The following is a 17,653-nucleotide window of genomic DNA, read 5'->3' on the forward strand; positions in this document are numbered from 1 at the left end:
AGCCATTAAAAATATTTTAACTTTTATTTTTCTTCAGGAAGAGAAAAAATACACAACGATCAATATACTTATTCCTGCACTACATTGAGTCATGAAATGTTTCTGCTCAGAATGGGAATTGTGCTTTTATAACTAACCTCCATATCCATAAAATTAACAACGAAATATTCCAAGTATTAGATTCTGGGTACACAACAAAAATGTCTATTAAAGCCAGGCGGAAACAGTTTTCCTATACAATAAAGCACATAGAGATGGCAGAAACATTTCTGCTTTCTTCAATAATAATGCAAACAGGCTTCAGAAAGTGAGCAAAGAAAGGAAGAAGTTACCTACATTGTCACATTAGAATACCTATTATCTGTATGGACACTGATAATCTTTAAAATAGAAGAAAGGTGCAGATAGATCAAAACCAAAGGTTCAGACAGTCAGTTGACTCTAACCACAGACAGATCTTTGTCTAGGAGTCTTGAAACATGATAAATCAGAATCTGTTGAAGAGAGTTATATAATAATGAGAAAAGATGAGAAAAGGGAGAATGTGGTAAAGTATGTTCTTATGCTATAAAACACTTCACTGTGAAGACGGAAAGTGCTCTCTGCTGTATAAAAAGGGAAATGATTAACATTATTGTGGAAGACATTGAAGCTGGAGTTGGAGTAAGTACTGATGAAAATAAAGTCAGGAATAATGCTTTCCTGGTTAAGCTTGCATGAAATAATTCCACCCTGAATAAAAGAAAGATTATCCTATGAAACATTTAGTAACAACATAAACTTATTTATTTATTTATTTATCTATCTATCTATCTATCTATCTATCTATTTATTTATTTATTTAAGCGCATCAGTATGTTGCAAGGAAAACCAATTTTGCCAACAAATTCCATGGTGGCGTTAGTTTCTACAGCCCACTGCGCTATAGTGAGACATCTGTCTCAACCTGACTGAAATATTAAATTACTCTTATCAAATTACTGGTGATTTAAAACTCGAGAGTTGCAGAGTGGAGCTCAACTCCTGATCCAGGGAAATATTCAATCACATGCTCAACTTTAAGCACTGATTTCAGAGAAATCTGAGAAATATTTTTTTTCTCCACTAGAGCCCTCAGTTTTAGCAATTTGTCTCCACACATTCATGACTAGGCATTTAATTAAATTTCAACAGGGAGAATATGTTTGCATGTTTGCCTTTCTCCTTGTAAGGAGGCATGTTTTGATATGACTGGAACTAGGATAGTAATAACCTGATGAAGAATACGTTGGAGATTGGCTAATTTCTTTTATGTTCTTATAGTTATGTGTTGTTTGTCTTGTTCTGGATAAATACAGTAGCTCTCTGTTTCTGTCTTTACATAAGGGCATCAAGATCAAACTCCAGATGTTTTCTTTGGACAGTGCTCTAAGTCTAACAAGTCAATGAAATGTGACAAGGATGAGAGAGGTTAAATATATCTGTAGCAATAATAGGAGAGCAGTCAGGTGTCAACAGTGATGAAAGTCAACAGCTAAAGTAAATTTTACATACTTTATGAATGATTTACAAAGAATATTTGCAAGAGTTCAGTGACTCAGTGGCAAACAGAACATACAGAGGAAGAAAAAAAAAAGATGAAACTTACTAGGAAAGAGATATAAGAAGAAACTGGAAACGTACTATATTAAACTGGATTACCTTATCTCCCTGTATGCTGATGCCAGGAGGACCAGGGGGACCAGGCAAGCCTTTCCGTCCCGTAACACCCTATTACACTCAGTGTGACAAAAAAATGAAGAATTAGGAGATAAATTCTATTCCTATAACACTAAAGAAGTAATTTCAAATTCACTGCAGGGAAAAGTAAAGCCCTTTTGAAGACTCTAGTTCCGATTCTTCTGTAGTTTGTAGTTTCACATAGTAGGCTTCAGTAGTTATACTTAGAAAATTCTCAGGAAAATAAAGGAACAATTAAGCAGAAAACAATTAAAGAATAAAATGTGCCCGTGAAACAGTGTGATGATTTTCCCATTCCATTCCTGCGTAGAAACCAACAGAAGCCAACTTTATCCAACAGTTTTGCGCAATCACTGCACACAGAGGCAAGCAGTACAGCAATAAAGCTAGACATGTTAGTCCTTACACACTACATAGGCATGTATTTCAAGCCACAGTCTCTGGGAGCACCACTCATTCAGAAAATCTTAAGTGGCAACAGCCAAAGCAACACTTGGTGATTTTTGCGGCTACAGTAGAAAATAGGTCAAGTCTTTCTATGGATCCATGGACAAAATTTTGCCACACACTTTGACAGAATCTCTTTGTAAAAACTACTGTTTAACTACGTTTATATCAGCAGGGGTTCACACTAAACATTGTTGTTCTAAAAATCTTATCTCGAGAACTAGATGATACCAGATGGTCCTCAGCCCTGAAAACAAAATATCATTTCCACACAGAGAATGTATTTTTCATTCTTGAAGGCTTTGGGCTGAGCATTATATATTGTCACACATTTTGTTGGCTTTGAGACCCAGCCTAAACTGATTCTTACCAAAATTACTCTTTTTAAACTGTCTATATGATTAACTGAGGTACTGAAATTGCTATAGCTTTCACAAAGCAATGCAAAGTCGTATGTACATCCTCAGAAAACATTCATGCCCTATTGCTCACTGCATTTCTGTATCAGGTTGGTAATAACATTTCTCCATTCAGACACCAATTTATTCAAAACAGCCGTGAAGACTTCTGTTATTGTATTTGCTGAAGAAATTACAGAAAAAGTTACAAAGACATACATGTTTTTAACTTAAGTAAATGTGGAGAAATACACACAGAAATCCAATGTTTTCTCCATTGACTTTGTAAAAATAATGAATGGATACGTTCATGATACAGAAATATGGGCATGAACTGAGTTATCTTTTTTAGCAGCAGTTTTTTCCTTTTTGAATTATTATTCATTTTAGTGGAGGAAATTAAAATTTGTCCAGATGTTGCATGCTGGCTCCTTATAGAATCAATTTTTTGGCTTTATGTTTCTTTCCTAATGGTTTTACAAATGAAGCTAACAGGATTCAATTTCAGCGAGCAAAAAAAAAAGCAAACATAAAATCCAAATTTAACATATTTTCACCCAGAAAAGAATATCTTGGAAATACAATAGATGCAAAAGGAATAAATGTGTCATTTAACTCAATTATTAGCTCTATGTAATCTAAAACTGTGATCTCATAAATTTTAGCTGCAAATACAGTTTTCAGGCAGTATCCTTCCTAATCCAGGAGTAGAAATGTATAGTCAACCCCCATGCTTTAAAGCTTGATTTCTCCTGCAGTTGCACCAACACGAAACAGTAACTGAAGGGTGTCAGAGTGATTAGAGAGTCTGGCAGCCAACATTACAAAAAAGCAGAAGCTTTAAGATGATGTAGCACCAACCTTAGGACCAACCATTCCAATTCCCCTCGGTCCCGGGGGCCCCGGAGAGCCAATCAGTCCACGTTCTCCCTGAAAATAGTCATAATAGCATCACTAATTTACCACTTACTACCAGTACACATTTCATACACTCAAAAAGCAGTTGGTCAAACAACTGCTTCAAAGAGAAAGCAAATAAATGCTACAGACATTTAGATTAAAAAAAAAAAAAGCTGAATTTATACTTTTTTTTTTCTCAGTTAATACTTCAGTGAGGAAAAAAGCAGAAGGGCTCATCCCCTAATAAGCTAGCAAACCCAGGGATGCAGCTGGCAGCCAGTGGGAATGTGAGCAGTTCTGAGTACCAGGCTGCCCTGTATGCTGCAGACAAGCCCAGCGGAAGGAGAGAGGGGCCAGGGCACATTGCTGTAGGGGCGAGGCACAGAGACATGAAAGGCACCTTTTTCCCCACAGTCTGTAACAGTACAAATGAATAGGCACACATCCAGCACATTTTCATTAGAAAACTCTCATCTCTTCGAAAAGAAAAACAAACAAACAAAGAATTGTTAATTACAGGCGCAGAAAATTCTGAACCAAGTTTAGCAAATGTTCTTAAATTATATCTGTGCAGACAAATGCAAAAGGTAGAAATGTTCTGATAAGCTATCACTCATCCAATATACTAACAACAGTGTCATGAACAGATGGTATCTCTTGACAAAATAAAAATTTTCTTTGATGAAAGTCTTCATTCTATTTACTTTCACACTAGGAAAAGCACTACAAATTGATATGCCTGCAGAGGGAGCAGTCCAACCAGAAGAAAACAGCATGTACACATCACACTGATCACACATGACACTTCATTTGTGATAGGCGAAAAGAAAGAACGTATCATACTGATTAAAAAGGAAAGAAACAAGAGTACAGAACCTCTTGCTGACTTCTTTTACTTTCCATGAACATTTGTGGAGCTTTCAGATCTTAATGACTGCTTTTTAGGTGAAATGCCTGAAATTCAATCTCCAGTGACAGATCACACCAATCTGTGTGTTTTGTATATGGCTATGAAACTCCCATGCTAAGTTCTGGCATGTGCTATTTATGTTAATACATGAAGGCCTTAGCTCCATTTGATGGATTTGGAGAGGTGGCAAACCTGAATCCAAAGACCAAGGCTTAGATTAAGCTTATAATGCTTTCCTCACTGATGTAATATTTGGCTATTGAATTGATTTTCAGTTCCTCTTTCTTCCAAAGCATTTGACACTGGCCAGCTTGAGCCAACATATAGGCATGGTACACGGGCACTCTTGGCTTTAAATTGATGTGTCAAGCTTGGAGTCTGAGGGTTACGCTGTTTGCCAGATTAGTCAGGAGAGAATTTCTCCCTCAGATTTGATGAAAGAGGGGGGCTGGTTTGTTGGTTTGGTCTGGTTTGGTTTGGAAAAGGGAGCTGAAGAAAGAGCTATTTCTTTTTCTTCTTTTTTTTATGGATGAGAGGTGTTCTTCTTCTGATGATCTGACACTTTTCTATCACACTTTCCCTGCTAATTCAAGAACAAAGACGCTGGCAGTGTCCTTGATATTTTATTTTGTTTTGTGGCAGATTCTATGTGTAAACATTACAAACCTAAGCACTTGAAGATTGTAGCACTTAAATCTGACACACAGTGCTGACAGGTGTGCCTCTACGGTGAGAGGAATGGTAGATATTCCTGATCTTTTAAAACCTCTGTGGCTTACCAGTTCCTCTTGCAAAGCATTTCCCTACCATTCGCTTGAGATTTTTGTATTATTAGCAAATAGTATGAGACTAGGCAAATGTAGCCACCTTCCTTTTAAATTTCTTCTGTTATCAAGAGACAAATTATTGATTCTCAGTGTCCTTGTATGAAACAGCCCTAAGCAGATGAAGCAAAGAGCAGCCAAAGTTTTCCCTTCTCAAGCTTCTGAAACTTGCCAGATGTGTCAAAGCTATGAGGAAGTTATACTGACAATGTATAACTTTGCTTTGCAGTATACACTGTTTTTAAGAGATTCTGGGCTGCTGTGGACAAGGAAGAAATCTGAAGCCATTTTGAAGGGAAGGTACTGAGCAAATAGACAATTTGCAGTATTCCATTTTGCTGCAGTTGCAACCTACTCTTAAATCAGCCCTGACAAAAAAAAGCACAAGTATGTCTTGAAGTTTTGTCTCTCTTTCTCCCACGAGTAATACATTCTTATACAGGGTCATTGCAGGTAAAGGATCAAATTTTAGCCTCACATGCTTAGTTAATACCAGATGTCTCAATGAAAAGCTCTTTTGTAGAGGTTTATAGCAATTATCAAAATTTTTGTATTTCTTGGCTTAGAGAAAAGGTTTTCATTTTGCTTTACAAGTTGCAAAAGGGAGCAGGCTTTTTTTCCTAAGGTGTAACACTAAGCTGTTCTCCAGGGAATTCATTTCAAAAAGGATTAGTGCTGCTCTTTGATGAGCTCTAATTTATTTCCTGCACTGTGCTTGTAGACAAGCTAAGTCACCATCGGTGAACTAGAAAAACATCACAGAAACAAGAAATAAAAAGCTGAGTCAAGACTACTAAGACACTAAGCCATGTGATGCAGTTAATACAGCAGAAGGAAGGGATGCCATTGAAAGGGACCTGAACAAACCAGAGTTGTGGACACATGTGAACATACTGAGATTCGATAAGACCATGTGCCAGGTGTTGCAAGATGTTGAGTCGGGGTAATCCCTGATACATGCACAGACTAGGAGAAGAACTCACTGAGATCAGTCCTGCTGAGAAAAGATCTGGGGGTCCTGGGGGATTAAAAGTTTGGCATGAGCTAACAGTGCACTTGCAGTGTCCTGGGCTGCATCAAAAGAGGAGAGGCCAGCAGGGTGAAGGAGGTGACTATTCCTCACTACTTTGTCCTCATGAGGATTCACCTGGAGTACTATGGCCAGGTCTGGGCCCCTCAGCACAAGAAAAACATGGAGCTGTCAGAGAGGGTCCGAAGAAGGACCACAAAGATGATCAGAGGGGTGGAGCACCTCTCTTATGCAGAAGGGCTGAAGGATCTGGGTTTGTTCAGCCCGGAGAGGAGAAAGCTCCAGGAAGATCTCATTACGGCCTTCCAGTACTTAAAGAGAACTTATAAACAGGAAGGAGACTGTCTTTTTACACAGTCTGATAGTGATAGGACAAGAGGGAATAGTTTTAATAAAAAGAGAGGAGATTTAGATCAGATGTTAGCAAGCAACTTTTTACTCAGAAGGTGTGGAACAGAGAAGGTGTGGGTGCCCCATCCCTGGAGGTTTTCAAGGTCCGGTTGGATGGGGCCCTGGGCAGCCTGATCTGTGGGTGGCAGTCCTGCCCACGGCAGAGGGATTGAAAACAGATGATCTTTAAGGTCTCTTCCAACTCAAGCCTCTCCATGCTTCTGTGACAATAAAAGTACAGGACTCCAAAACTTATTTCTTATCATTTGATCAAGAAAGCTCATGAAATGACCAAATGTCATGTTCACATGAAAAATAAATTTTGGTCTCCAAGGACATGTATCTCATTTACTGTAAGACGTATATTTGGTACTGAAACACACAACAGACACTGCAGCAATCTCTTTAGTGAGAGCTGGTTGATATAAGAATTTAAGAAAAAAGACCTTGCATCTCTACCTTTTTCATTTTAGTTCAAATAGAGTTGCCTCAAGCTTCAGAAGTTATTAACATTGCAAATGGATCCATCCCAAGTGTTCATGCTGTGCTAGGGGTTTTAATAATCCTCCTGTTATGTGATTACTGAGAATGAAACTTTATGCTTGGTGCTGTGCTCTCATTCTTGAGTGTCTGTAACCCATCTATTTGGCAATATTGCTTATGTGTATATTTTTTATTTTACTCTGACATTATCTGCCCCTGTTTAAATGCTATAGAAAATAGTGTGCTACCCAGATTGAATGCATTCCACATGTTCCAATTTTGTTTTCATGTAAATTTGACCTCTGATATATAAAATTTCTATCTTGCAGTGTGAAATACATGAGCCTTTTCTGAGAGCAGGGAGAACAGAATCTGATTCAGCTGAATGGAATATTCTTATGTAATGATACTCAAAGGAATGTAATGATACTCAAAGGAATTTCAAATTGACTAGTGAGCAAATTTATGAATCTCTTTTATGGAATAAATGTTCTTTTAACATTCTGAGATTGTTGGCTTTTTTTTTTTTTTTTTTTTTTTTTTACATGTAAAGGATGAGAGATAGCCAGTGAACATAAGATCATCCATTTTACGAACTAATTTCTTGAGGGATTTTCACTGTTCAGGTGAATTATTTTCCCCTATGCTTCCAGGAAATTCTGTAGAGATTAAAGACTTCAAACTTTGTGTGAATTCTACTGCAATTATTGTGGTGATTTTGTTTCACTTAAAAGCAAGAAAACAAACAAACAAACAAAAACCCTTTTAATTGCATTTCGGATTTGTTTAACTCAAATTTCCTTACATTCAATCCCTATATTCCCAATGAAATTTTGTTTTAAATTTCTTGGTTTTTAAATATTTCAGCCATGGTCATCTTAGTGAGAGATCACCTTATCTGATTACCTGACATGACCTACCAATTTATTTTTCTGGAGGAAATACTACTCTCCAGAATAATAGTCAAGGGGGAATTCCAGATGTAAAGTTGTCCCTAGACATTTTGCAGCCTTAAGTTATATTTTTATGTAATAACTGCTTTAATAATCTTCTACAATATTCTAGGGTTTCAATGAAATGTTATTCTGCAGTAACAAGAAAAATATTTTGTAAGATTGTATTATATCAAATGTAAAATCTTTATTTGGAAAAAAAAATTTAGTGCAGTTTTCTGCAAGTCTATACTGACTGCCATAAATGAAATTATGTTCTTTAGTCTTGGCATGTGCCAGATTCTGTATTACTTCAGGTGGAATGTCTTGTATCAGTAAGTGGTAGCTCTGAACAGAAGCACAAATCCAGGTGTTTCAGGTCCCTGTCATCAGACTATTGGTAATTCTATGGATGAATGGCCTTCAGTTTTTCCTTCATTGTGGATATGTTTTTAAGACATTATTGTTATTGTTTATTTTTGATGGGAACTTTCATGCTCTGAGAACTGAAGTTAAAAGTTATGTTTGGGGGAAAAAATGGTAATGTTTATTTTGCTTTCTACTACAACATGCTCTGTGTTTCCTGTTTCACACCTAATAAGGAAATTATTAATTAAACCACTCTGCAGGACACCATAAAGCAATTTATAATATAATTTCAGCCATAATTTTCTTTTTTCTGAGTTTTTATAACATAGTAGCTACAGTGTGACTTTTTAGACCAATTACACACTGCATGGAGCTTTGTAACACTTCAGCTATTTTGTGTTTTATAATAAAGCAAACAAACAAACTCAGAAGTATTTCAGTGTTGAACTTCTAATCTCTTTATTGTTTCCTTTTGTTTGTGTGTTCATTTTTTGCCTAGGAACTTTAAAAATACATCACTGTTTCACCTGTAATCACTATTTCTCCTTATTTGTTCGGAGCCTTGCCCTTTTCGTTGCCATAGAAGAAAGAAGGTGAGTAATTACTAAGCAGTATCCTGCCTGCATTGGATTCTGACTTCCATATGGAAATTCCAGCACATAAAAACACTCTGATTCTTTTGGTGTATGGAAAATCTGAAGATATAAAGCAAGAACTGGTTTGCATCTGACAAGGTAGAAAAATCTTTTACAAGCTTTTCTTTGAATTGAAAAGCAAAGTGGGATATGAAATTTCAACATTTTGTCATTGTAATGCATTTTGTAGGGAGATATTTGTCTACATTGTCTACTAGTCAGATGCATGTACAACCATTCTACATACCTTTGGTCCAGGATCTCCCACACTGCTTGGGCCTGCTGGTCCTGGAGGGCCTGCTGGTCCTGGTGGTCCCTGGTACAAGAAGAATACAGCTTGTCATTAGTTGTCCTAAAGAAGTAGTAGTTATGTTCTGCAATAAAGAAGAGAATTTCAGCAGTAGTTATTAATCTGTTTCTGTTGTTCTCAAATTTGCAGTATTTCTATTGTGTACTGCGCAACGGCCATTGTTATTATTCCCTGCTCAATCCTTCACAACCCCTTCACCTGCCCTTCGTACTGCTGAAGGCATCCCTACCCTCCCTTTCAGCATTCAGAGGAAATGTCTTTGCTCTACAGTAAAGCTACTTAGACTTAGCGACATAACTATTGTTCATATCTGCTTGTAGTTTACAGAATTTATCTTTACAGGTCATGAGGTAGGCAAAGTTGGCCTAAGAATGGGAAAGACACATGCTACCGCCTGCAAATATTTCAAAGATGTGTATTCATATGGCAAGGAGAAACACAGACAGTTTTTACTGAAGTCTCTGATTGATTTGCAGAGAAGCATGACTCTTACAGCATTTGGAGATAGGAGTCTTGTAATAAGCATAATTTAAGGAATACTACTGCTGAGTAAAGCTCTTCTTATTGTTTGGTCACTAATGGAAATGCAGCATGCACACATACATACACCTAAGTTTTCCATCCTATAACTGAGCAGAATATAATCAGCAGTTACAGTTTTATTAATGAATGGTTTGGCCAAGCAGATATTTTCTCTTGAAGAGAAAATAAGGAAGAAAGAAAAAAAAAGGAAGAGAGGAAGGAATTCAAAGCAATAATAACATTACATACGTAATGTAATCTTATTACATAATGTGAATACATATTGAGCAGCCATGAAGACTTTAATTAAATTACATAAAATCCCTTTCATGATGCTGAAACAAAAGCAGTTCAGTTTATGCCCAGTTCTGATTGTCTGTAAATCTAGTACTGTATCCAGGACAGGAAAGGACTTCATAACAAATCTGAGATATTTAAAATTGGTGAAGGATGAAAGAGAAGTTTAGTTATACTTAACTAAGTGACTAATACAGAGCATACAAAGCAATTTTTGTCTTTTATAACACTAAGTACAGAATGTAATTATAAGAGTAAACAGTAAAGAATTATACTTACAGCTTCACCTTTGTGGCCTTCACCTTTTTCTCCACGGAGTCCAGGTGGTCCAGGTGGTCCTGGGTTACCCTAAATACAAAGTAATAAATCAGGCATTGTGCATGTAACTAAATCATTGTAATGTAACACATTAAAAGGCCTCCACCAGGACTTAGAGTCATTTGTAAGAATGCTTTGGCTGTGACCATTGAAACAATTCTTTATCCACTGAATTGTCCTTTAAATCTATATCTCACCAATTTAGAGAGCAATGTCACATGAGATTGTGTCAAAGACCTTGCACAAGTACACATAGATGTCATTAGTCACCCTTCCATTGTCCACTGAAGCAGTCACTCCATTGTAGGAAGGCCAACAGATTGGTCAGGCGTGATCTACCCTTGGTGAAGCTATGCTGGCTATATCACCTCCTCTTCTTCCATGTGCCTTAACACATCTGCTCCATTATCTTCCCAGGCACAGACATGAGGCTTACTGGATTGCTGTTTCCCAACTCTTCCTTTCTCTCTTTCTTTAGAATGGAAGTGATGTACCTCTTTCTCCAGTCACCAGGGATTTTACCTGACAGCCATGATTTTTTAAATATGATGGAGAATGGTTTGGCAACCACATCAGCCAGCTTCTTCAGGACCCTGGGATGCATGTCATCCGACCCCATAGACTTGCACATGTTGTCTCATAAGGCAGTCTCTGACTTGCTCTTCTCTTACAATGGAAGGGATTTTGTTCCCCAAGGCCACCAAGGCAAAAAACTTGTTGAGTACCTCAGTCTTCTCCATGTTCATTAAGGCCAGTTCTTTATTCTCATTTATCACAAAATAAAACTTAATACTATAATGCATCTCTCAAGGTACATTGGCAGTTTGCACTAAAGGTGTTCCTATGCGACTGCCAAAACAAGTGGAATTCCTTGTTGATACCTGTAAGTCACACATTCACCCTACATCTAAGCACGGCACGCATACAGCCATGCAGGGGACACTGCACATCCCTTCACACAATACTAGAGAACAAAGAAAGGTAAATGGACTCTACTGTAGACTGATGGAAGGTTAGTTCATAGAATCATAGAAACTTAGAATCATTAAGCTTGGAAAGGACCACTAAGATCATCATCTAGTCCAACTGACAACTTACCACCACCAAGCCTTCTAAACCATCAGCTAAATCACATGTCCCTCAGTGCCACATTTACATACTTCTTGAACGCCTCTGGGGATGATGATTTCACCACTTCCCTGGGCAGCCTGTTCCAATGCCTCACCACTCTTTCTGAGAAGAAATTCATCCTAATATCCAATTTGAACCTCCACTGGCACAACTTAAGGCCACTACCCCTCAATCTACCACCTGGGAGAAGAGATTAACTCCCACCTTGCTTCAACCTCCTTTCAGGTAGCTGTTGGAGAGTAATTAAGTATTTCCTTGAGCCTCCTCTTCTCCATACTGAACAATCCCACTTCCCTCAGTTGCTCCTCGTAAGACTTGTGTTCCAGACCCTTCAACATTTTCACTCCCCTTCTTTGGACACACCCCAGGGCCTCAATTAAAATCATAAAATATGAGTTCATCTCAGTTTTTACTTTCAGTTCCAGCATAGTAAAAAAACCTGCCAAACAGATTTTCATTTAATTTTAGCAAACCACTGTAAATACCAAACACACGTTAACACAATCTCTTCTTTAATGACTGGGATTCTGTCAGGTAATTGGATTTGCCATTAGTAACATAATTATAAATCTACTTAAATCATAAATCTACTGCCAAATCTGCTATAACAGACAGCTCTTTGGCCCAAATTATGTAGTTGTTTGTGTGTTGTTTTGTTTGTTTTATTTTTAATGGCCGCATCAGAAATAAAATAGAGGTGGCTACAATACAGCATGTCTGTGATTACTGCTTCTCACAGCACAGTTTTTGATTGTATTATCTGGATAATACAATCCCAGTGAGTCAGTGTACTTGCAACAAGGCAGGTGACATTTTTGTCACAGATGACATGCTGAATTAATTCACTGACACTACTTGTTTTAAAGTTATTTCCTGAAGCAGCACTGTAGAGACAGTTGCTCTGTTGCTCTTAAAAATAAATAAAAAGAGAAACGAATATAGACATAAATGTGCCCATAGCTTTCACTTTCATAGACATCATCAGGCAAAAAAACGTTGCTCAGGCAGTTTCTACACTTTCACAGGAGCTTTGCACATCTCAGATTTGCTTTCCAACTTTGTCTCAAAATTCCTACCATTGGACCCTTTCTTGAATCTCCAGGACGTCCATCTTCTCCTGGTGGCCCAATAGGTCCTGGATCTCCCTATTTAAAAAGGAATAAAACCAAAGACATTTTCATTATTTTCATTATTAATATTTGAGATTTTACAGAAAAGAACAAATATTCCACTCTTTATGACATTGACATGACAATTGCTGAGCTAGGTAGTATGAAATGAATACTTTGACAGGAAGTTTCTACTACCCTAAGCTAGCACAGGCTGGTGTAAGGCTGATGTAACCTTGTTCCTGCCAGAGTGCAGAGGACAGCAAAGAAATTAGAAGTGATGGCAAAGACAGGTTATATTTAGAAAGGCTACAAATGCAATGGCACAGCATTTCAGAGTTGCAAACTCCACAGGATGAATTTTATGAAGACCCAGGAAGAAAACTGAGTTTTTCTTCAGATATTACCCTGGGTAATTTTAGCCCTGCCAATGACTTTCCTGGAAAGCAAAGAGGCTTAGATTTCACTTTTCTCATGCTAACTCTTGGACTACTTTTCTGATATTCAATTTATGGCAACAGATTTTTTACTTTAAGCATCATTAAAAGAAAATTTTAGTTTCCAGTGAAACTTTTGCTATTTTTTAAAAGTACTGAGAAACTCAGTATTTCAGGACATTCACTGGGGAATACAGGTTAAAGGTTCTGTCAAAAACATGCAGCAACTGCAACGATGAGAAAGGAATCTGAAATAAAAACTGCTATCTAATGTTACTGTCTCCATGTTAGTAACAGCATAATGGCTGTCTAGGGAAATGAACATCTAATCCCCAAACGTGGGTGTAGCTCAAAATAAATAAATTTCCAAGTACACAACCACAGCTGTTCAGGAGTTACACGTAGATCTACTATTACATTAAATACTTAGAGATATACTAAGAAGACCTCAGACCATGACAACTCCTGGGACTGCAAAATATGTCATTTCCTCGTCTAATAAATGTATGCCTGGCTTGACTACTTCAGATACCAGGATGTTCCAAGAACATGAATGCTAGCAAAGCATTTTACTTTCCACAATGAAGAGAGATTACAGACCTGTGCAGTCTGTTATATTTTTGAGCAGTTGGCAGAAACACAAGAGGATTTTGTTTAAACAAAAAATTATTATAGAACTAAATCAGCAAAGATTTTTATATATTTTAAAAATCAACTTGCACTTTATAAATACTCAGACTACTTATACTGATGTATTAGTTTCTGCACATAAAAGCCTGATATAAAATCTAGTAAAGAGTCCGAAAATTCCCACAGGCTCCAGTGAATTTTTATTGTGGCTCTTCTGCGATGAAGGTGTAATGAACTGTACCAAACTGATCAAATTAGAGTGAAAGGGCAGAAAAGTCTACAAAATTATTATTTTCAGCAAGACTGTCATACAAATGACTTACTGGTCTATTAAAAAATGTCACATTAATGAAGAAAATGGCACTATGTCCAGAAGGCTGACTGGTGTCCTGAAACCTGTCTTCATGCAAGTCACATGTTACAGCATGCCACTTATATTTTCTTGCACAAAGTTTTGCAATTTATTATGATTTTAATCTAAAATAAGAGATATGGGCACCTCACACTCCTTTCTTTCTTCTCAGTAGTTGCATTTTTACTGCAGCTATACCCTGAGCTTGTTCTCTCTTTCCTACCTCATCTGTACACAAACCAGCTCAAACCACAACCCAGCCCTCTGTGATGTTCTGTTGCCAGCCTGTTAAGTACACCGCATATACAATACCTACATGTGCATGTGTGTAGGTGCAAATATATATACTGAAGGAAGAAGAAAACTGAGATGAAATGTCTTCAGTCACTGAGTGTCTATTAGTGATTACTATACCAAAGCTGAAGAGCATCAATTAATGCTGAACTTAATATTATAAAACAGCCACTATTTTTTTTTAATAAAATAAAAATGGGAATTTGTGAATATTCAAATGTTTTCAAAACCTTGAAAGTTAGTTTTACTAACTAGTTGCTAAATCAGCATATTTTCCTCAGAAGGACAAGTACCATCCAATTCAAGTACATTTTTTCTGTAGATAAAATGAAGGGGATATAGCTCTAGTTATCTGGTATATAGCATTTTATTTAAAGTAGTGCATACAGTCCAGTTATTCTCTTGAAAATGACATGCAAAGATTCACACACAAACATTCACTCCCAAAAAGTCTTCTAGTTCAGCATTTATTCCTGCACGAGCTCACTGCTGCATGCAGGAAATCTTTAGACTTTCCAAGAAAAAAATGCTTAAGAAAATAAGCACCCACTAAGTCCAATACCATGTTCTGTGGCCACAAAACACTATGTTAATTTTTGGTATTCTCAGTACTCTTGACCTCTAAAATGCACTCAGCTTTATTACTACAAAAAGAAATTTTGACTTCTTTAATTTGCATTCCTTCACCTTTGACAGAAATGTGCACTAAAAAATATCCAGTCGCTGGTCTCCAGCAGATGCATACTAGATAATCACCTTTGGTCCAGGAGGCCCCTTAACAGATGATCCGGCAACACCAGGTGGCCCTCTCTCTCCAGGTTCACCCTGTTATAAAATAGCATAACTCTCATTTCAGCAGTATAATTTTCTGCACAAGTAACTTTTTTTTTTTTTCCCAAAACTTTATATTATAAAACATCTGTAGAACTTTACATAAAAATTGACAATATTTGGGAAAAAACATTGTGGAAGATGGTCTAATATTCAAGTTTTAAATAATTATGGTTTAACTTTATATATGATTTTTTAAAATAGTAATTATTTTTTTTGTCTGGCATACTAAGCCAGAATAATAACCAGAATTGGTATTATTTCAGTTTACTTACCATTCAGAGTAATACTTAATACTCACAAAATACTCTGATAGAAAGCTAATGTTTCCAAGACAAAATTTGCAAAATGTTTATTATTAGAATCACTCTGGCAATTTTAATTTAGCTTCTCAGTGCTTAAGCATAACTATGAAGTTTATAATTACATTTCCCTGTTCTTTCTCTTCTCAAGACGCTCATGTCATTTAGTACAAACAGGACAAACAACAGGATTGTTTTGGCTTTCTAAAGCATGGTACACTTGAGAAATTTGTATGTTAAATATATCCCATAAATTTTTGTGTATGAAATACAAACTGAAGGGTTGCCCTGAAAGAAGCAGCTTACTTTTGCTCCAGATAAGCCTTTTTCTCCTTTAGAACCAACCAGTCCCTGGGATCCTTTTTCTCCTGAGTCACCCTGAAAAAAGTAAAGCTTTGGTTTAAATTAAAGCAAAATTTCATTCACAGCTGAATGAAGCCCATAGTTAGAAATTTAGATGCTTCATTCAGTCTGAAATCCCACTCAGTTTTAGAATCTGCTCCAAATGTCTTAAATTTAACTAGATGAGAGATAAAAACGTTTGTTTACTCATAATCTTTTCGATTTTTTAATTTCATATTTAAACATCTGAACAGTCATACCATTTACCTTAGTTCCTCCTCTTTCCATATCAGCACGCTGAGATAGTCATAAAAAGGCTTAGGTTCCACATATTACATTAGGTTTAGGAAAATCATATAGGAAAATTTTGATTTTTTTGCATAATGTCAACCGAATTAGTGTATTAGAACAATTGCAGGTAATTCAGAAAATGAAAATTAGATTAAAATGAAGTTTAAACATTCATCTTTGATTTGAGGTCTTGATGGACATGGTAGTTCAGAGTCTGCTGTTGTTTAGCATCCCTGAGGGTCCCATTTCTGCAAGACATCTTCCATAAAACTGACATAACATCTCTGTGCCCACTGTTCACAGCAGACTGTTCTTTGCATTGTCCTGAATACACAAAGCAGCTGCTCAGTGCTAACATTTTAAGTTATAATGAATTTCAACAATAAAGGTGATAATATCAAGATGATCATTAGAATAATGTATGTGAAAGAAAAATTCAGCATCATCAAGTACAAAAGCTAAATGTAACTTTAACTCAATCTTTAATCTCAATTCAGTTGTATCTTCCTCATATACCAAGAGCTTCATTTCAAAAAACTGTAATAGTAGGTGATTTCTATTTTTTTTTTTTCCCTAAGTAACAACACAAATGCCACATATTTATCCACAGTGGAAGGTTGGTATTTGCACTGCCCTTGCAGCTGAAAAAACATGAAGTTGCATCCTTAATAGGTGTTAACTACAGCTATTCAGATATTTTCTGATTAAAGATTTATAGTTAAAAAATATTACACTGAATAATAGAATCATAGAATGGCCTGGGTTGAAAAGACCTGCTATGTGCAGGGTCAACAACAACTAGACCAGGCTGCCCAGAGCCACATCCAGCCTGGTCTTGTGGGGCATCCACAACCTCCTTGGGCAACCTGTTCCAGTGCTTCACCACCCTCTGAGTGAAAAACTTCCTCCTACTATCTAAACTAAACCTGTCCTGTCTTAATTAAGATAGGACAAGGAGGAAAACCATTCCCCTCCTGGTTATACACTCCCTTCAAATATTGGAAGGTCACAATGAGGTCTCCCCAGAGTCATGTTCAGTTCATCAGTTCAATATGTTAGTAAGGTGCTACCTTCGTATAAAGCTGCACAGCAGCAGACTTTGAAGGCCCCTGGATTGTCAGCAGCCATTCAACAACTAGCCAAAGCAATGAGTTTTGCTCACTCAGCACCCTTTGGATGAAGTAAAACTAAAACCTTCCTCCTTGTTCTAAATTGACTGTATTGGTCACTTTGATTTGCTGCCCTCTAAACTTCTTTCCACCATACTGAATTTATTAACCTTTCTTGTAACATGCCTGAGATTTTCTTAAAGTCTCAGAATTTCCCTTGGAAACAAGGAACTTTGGTTTTGGATCTTTGTGGCAGTTTAGATACCATGCTGGAAAACTTCAGCCACAGCTCACAATTCTTCTAGATACTGCAGGCTACATCAATTTAGCCTGATTTCTTT

The 17,653-nt window shown here is 36.9% G+C and overlaps 1 protein-coding gene across 2 annotated transcripts in view; it reads right to left on the reverse strand.

Moving 5' to 3' along the window:
- Nucleotides 1-17,653, reverse strand: part of COL28A1 (collagen type XXVIII alpha 1 chain) — a 61,572-nt gene that overhangs the window by 12,747 nt on the left and 31,172 nt on the right. For both annotated transcript variants that reach the window (XM_019616347.1, XM_010712543.3), the window contains exons 20-26: nucleotides 15,877-15,948; nucleotides 15,194-15,262; nucleotides 12,692-12,760; nucleotides 10,446-10,514; nucleotides 9,285-9,353; nucleotides 3,426-3,494; nucleotides 1,681-1,749 (exon numbers count right to left, since the gene is read on the reverse strand). In XM_019616347.1, coding sequence (XP_019471892.1) covers nucleotides 1,681-1,749; nucleotides 3,426-3,494; nucleotides 9,285-9,353; nucleotides 10,446-10,514; nucleotides 12,692-12,760; nucleotides 15,194-15,262; nucleotides 15,877-15,948 — 486 coding nt within the window. The remainder of the gene's footprint in view (nucleotides 1-1,680; nucleotides 1,750-3,425; nucleotides 3,495-9,284; nucleotides 9,354-10,445; nucleotides 10,515-12,691; nucleotides 12,761-15,193; nucleotides 15,263-15,876; nucleotides 15,949-17,653) is intronic.

This window comes from Meleagris gallopavo, chromosome 6, assembly GCF_000146605.3.
Source record: "Meleagris gallopavo isolate NT-WF06-2002-E0010 breed Aviagen turkey brand Nicholas breeding stock chromosome 6, Turkey_5.1, whole genome shotgun sequence".
Lineage (NCBI taxonomy): Eukaryota > Metazoa > Chordata > Aves > Galliformes > Phasianidae > Meleagris > Meleagris gallopavo.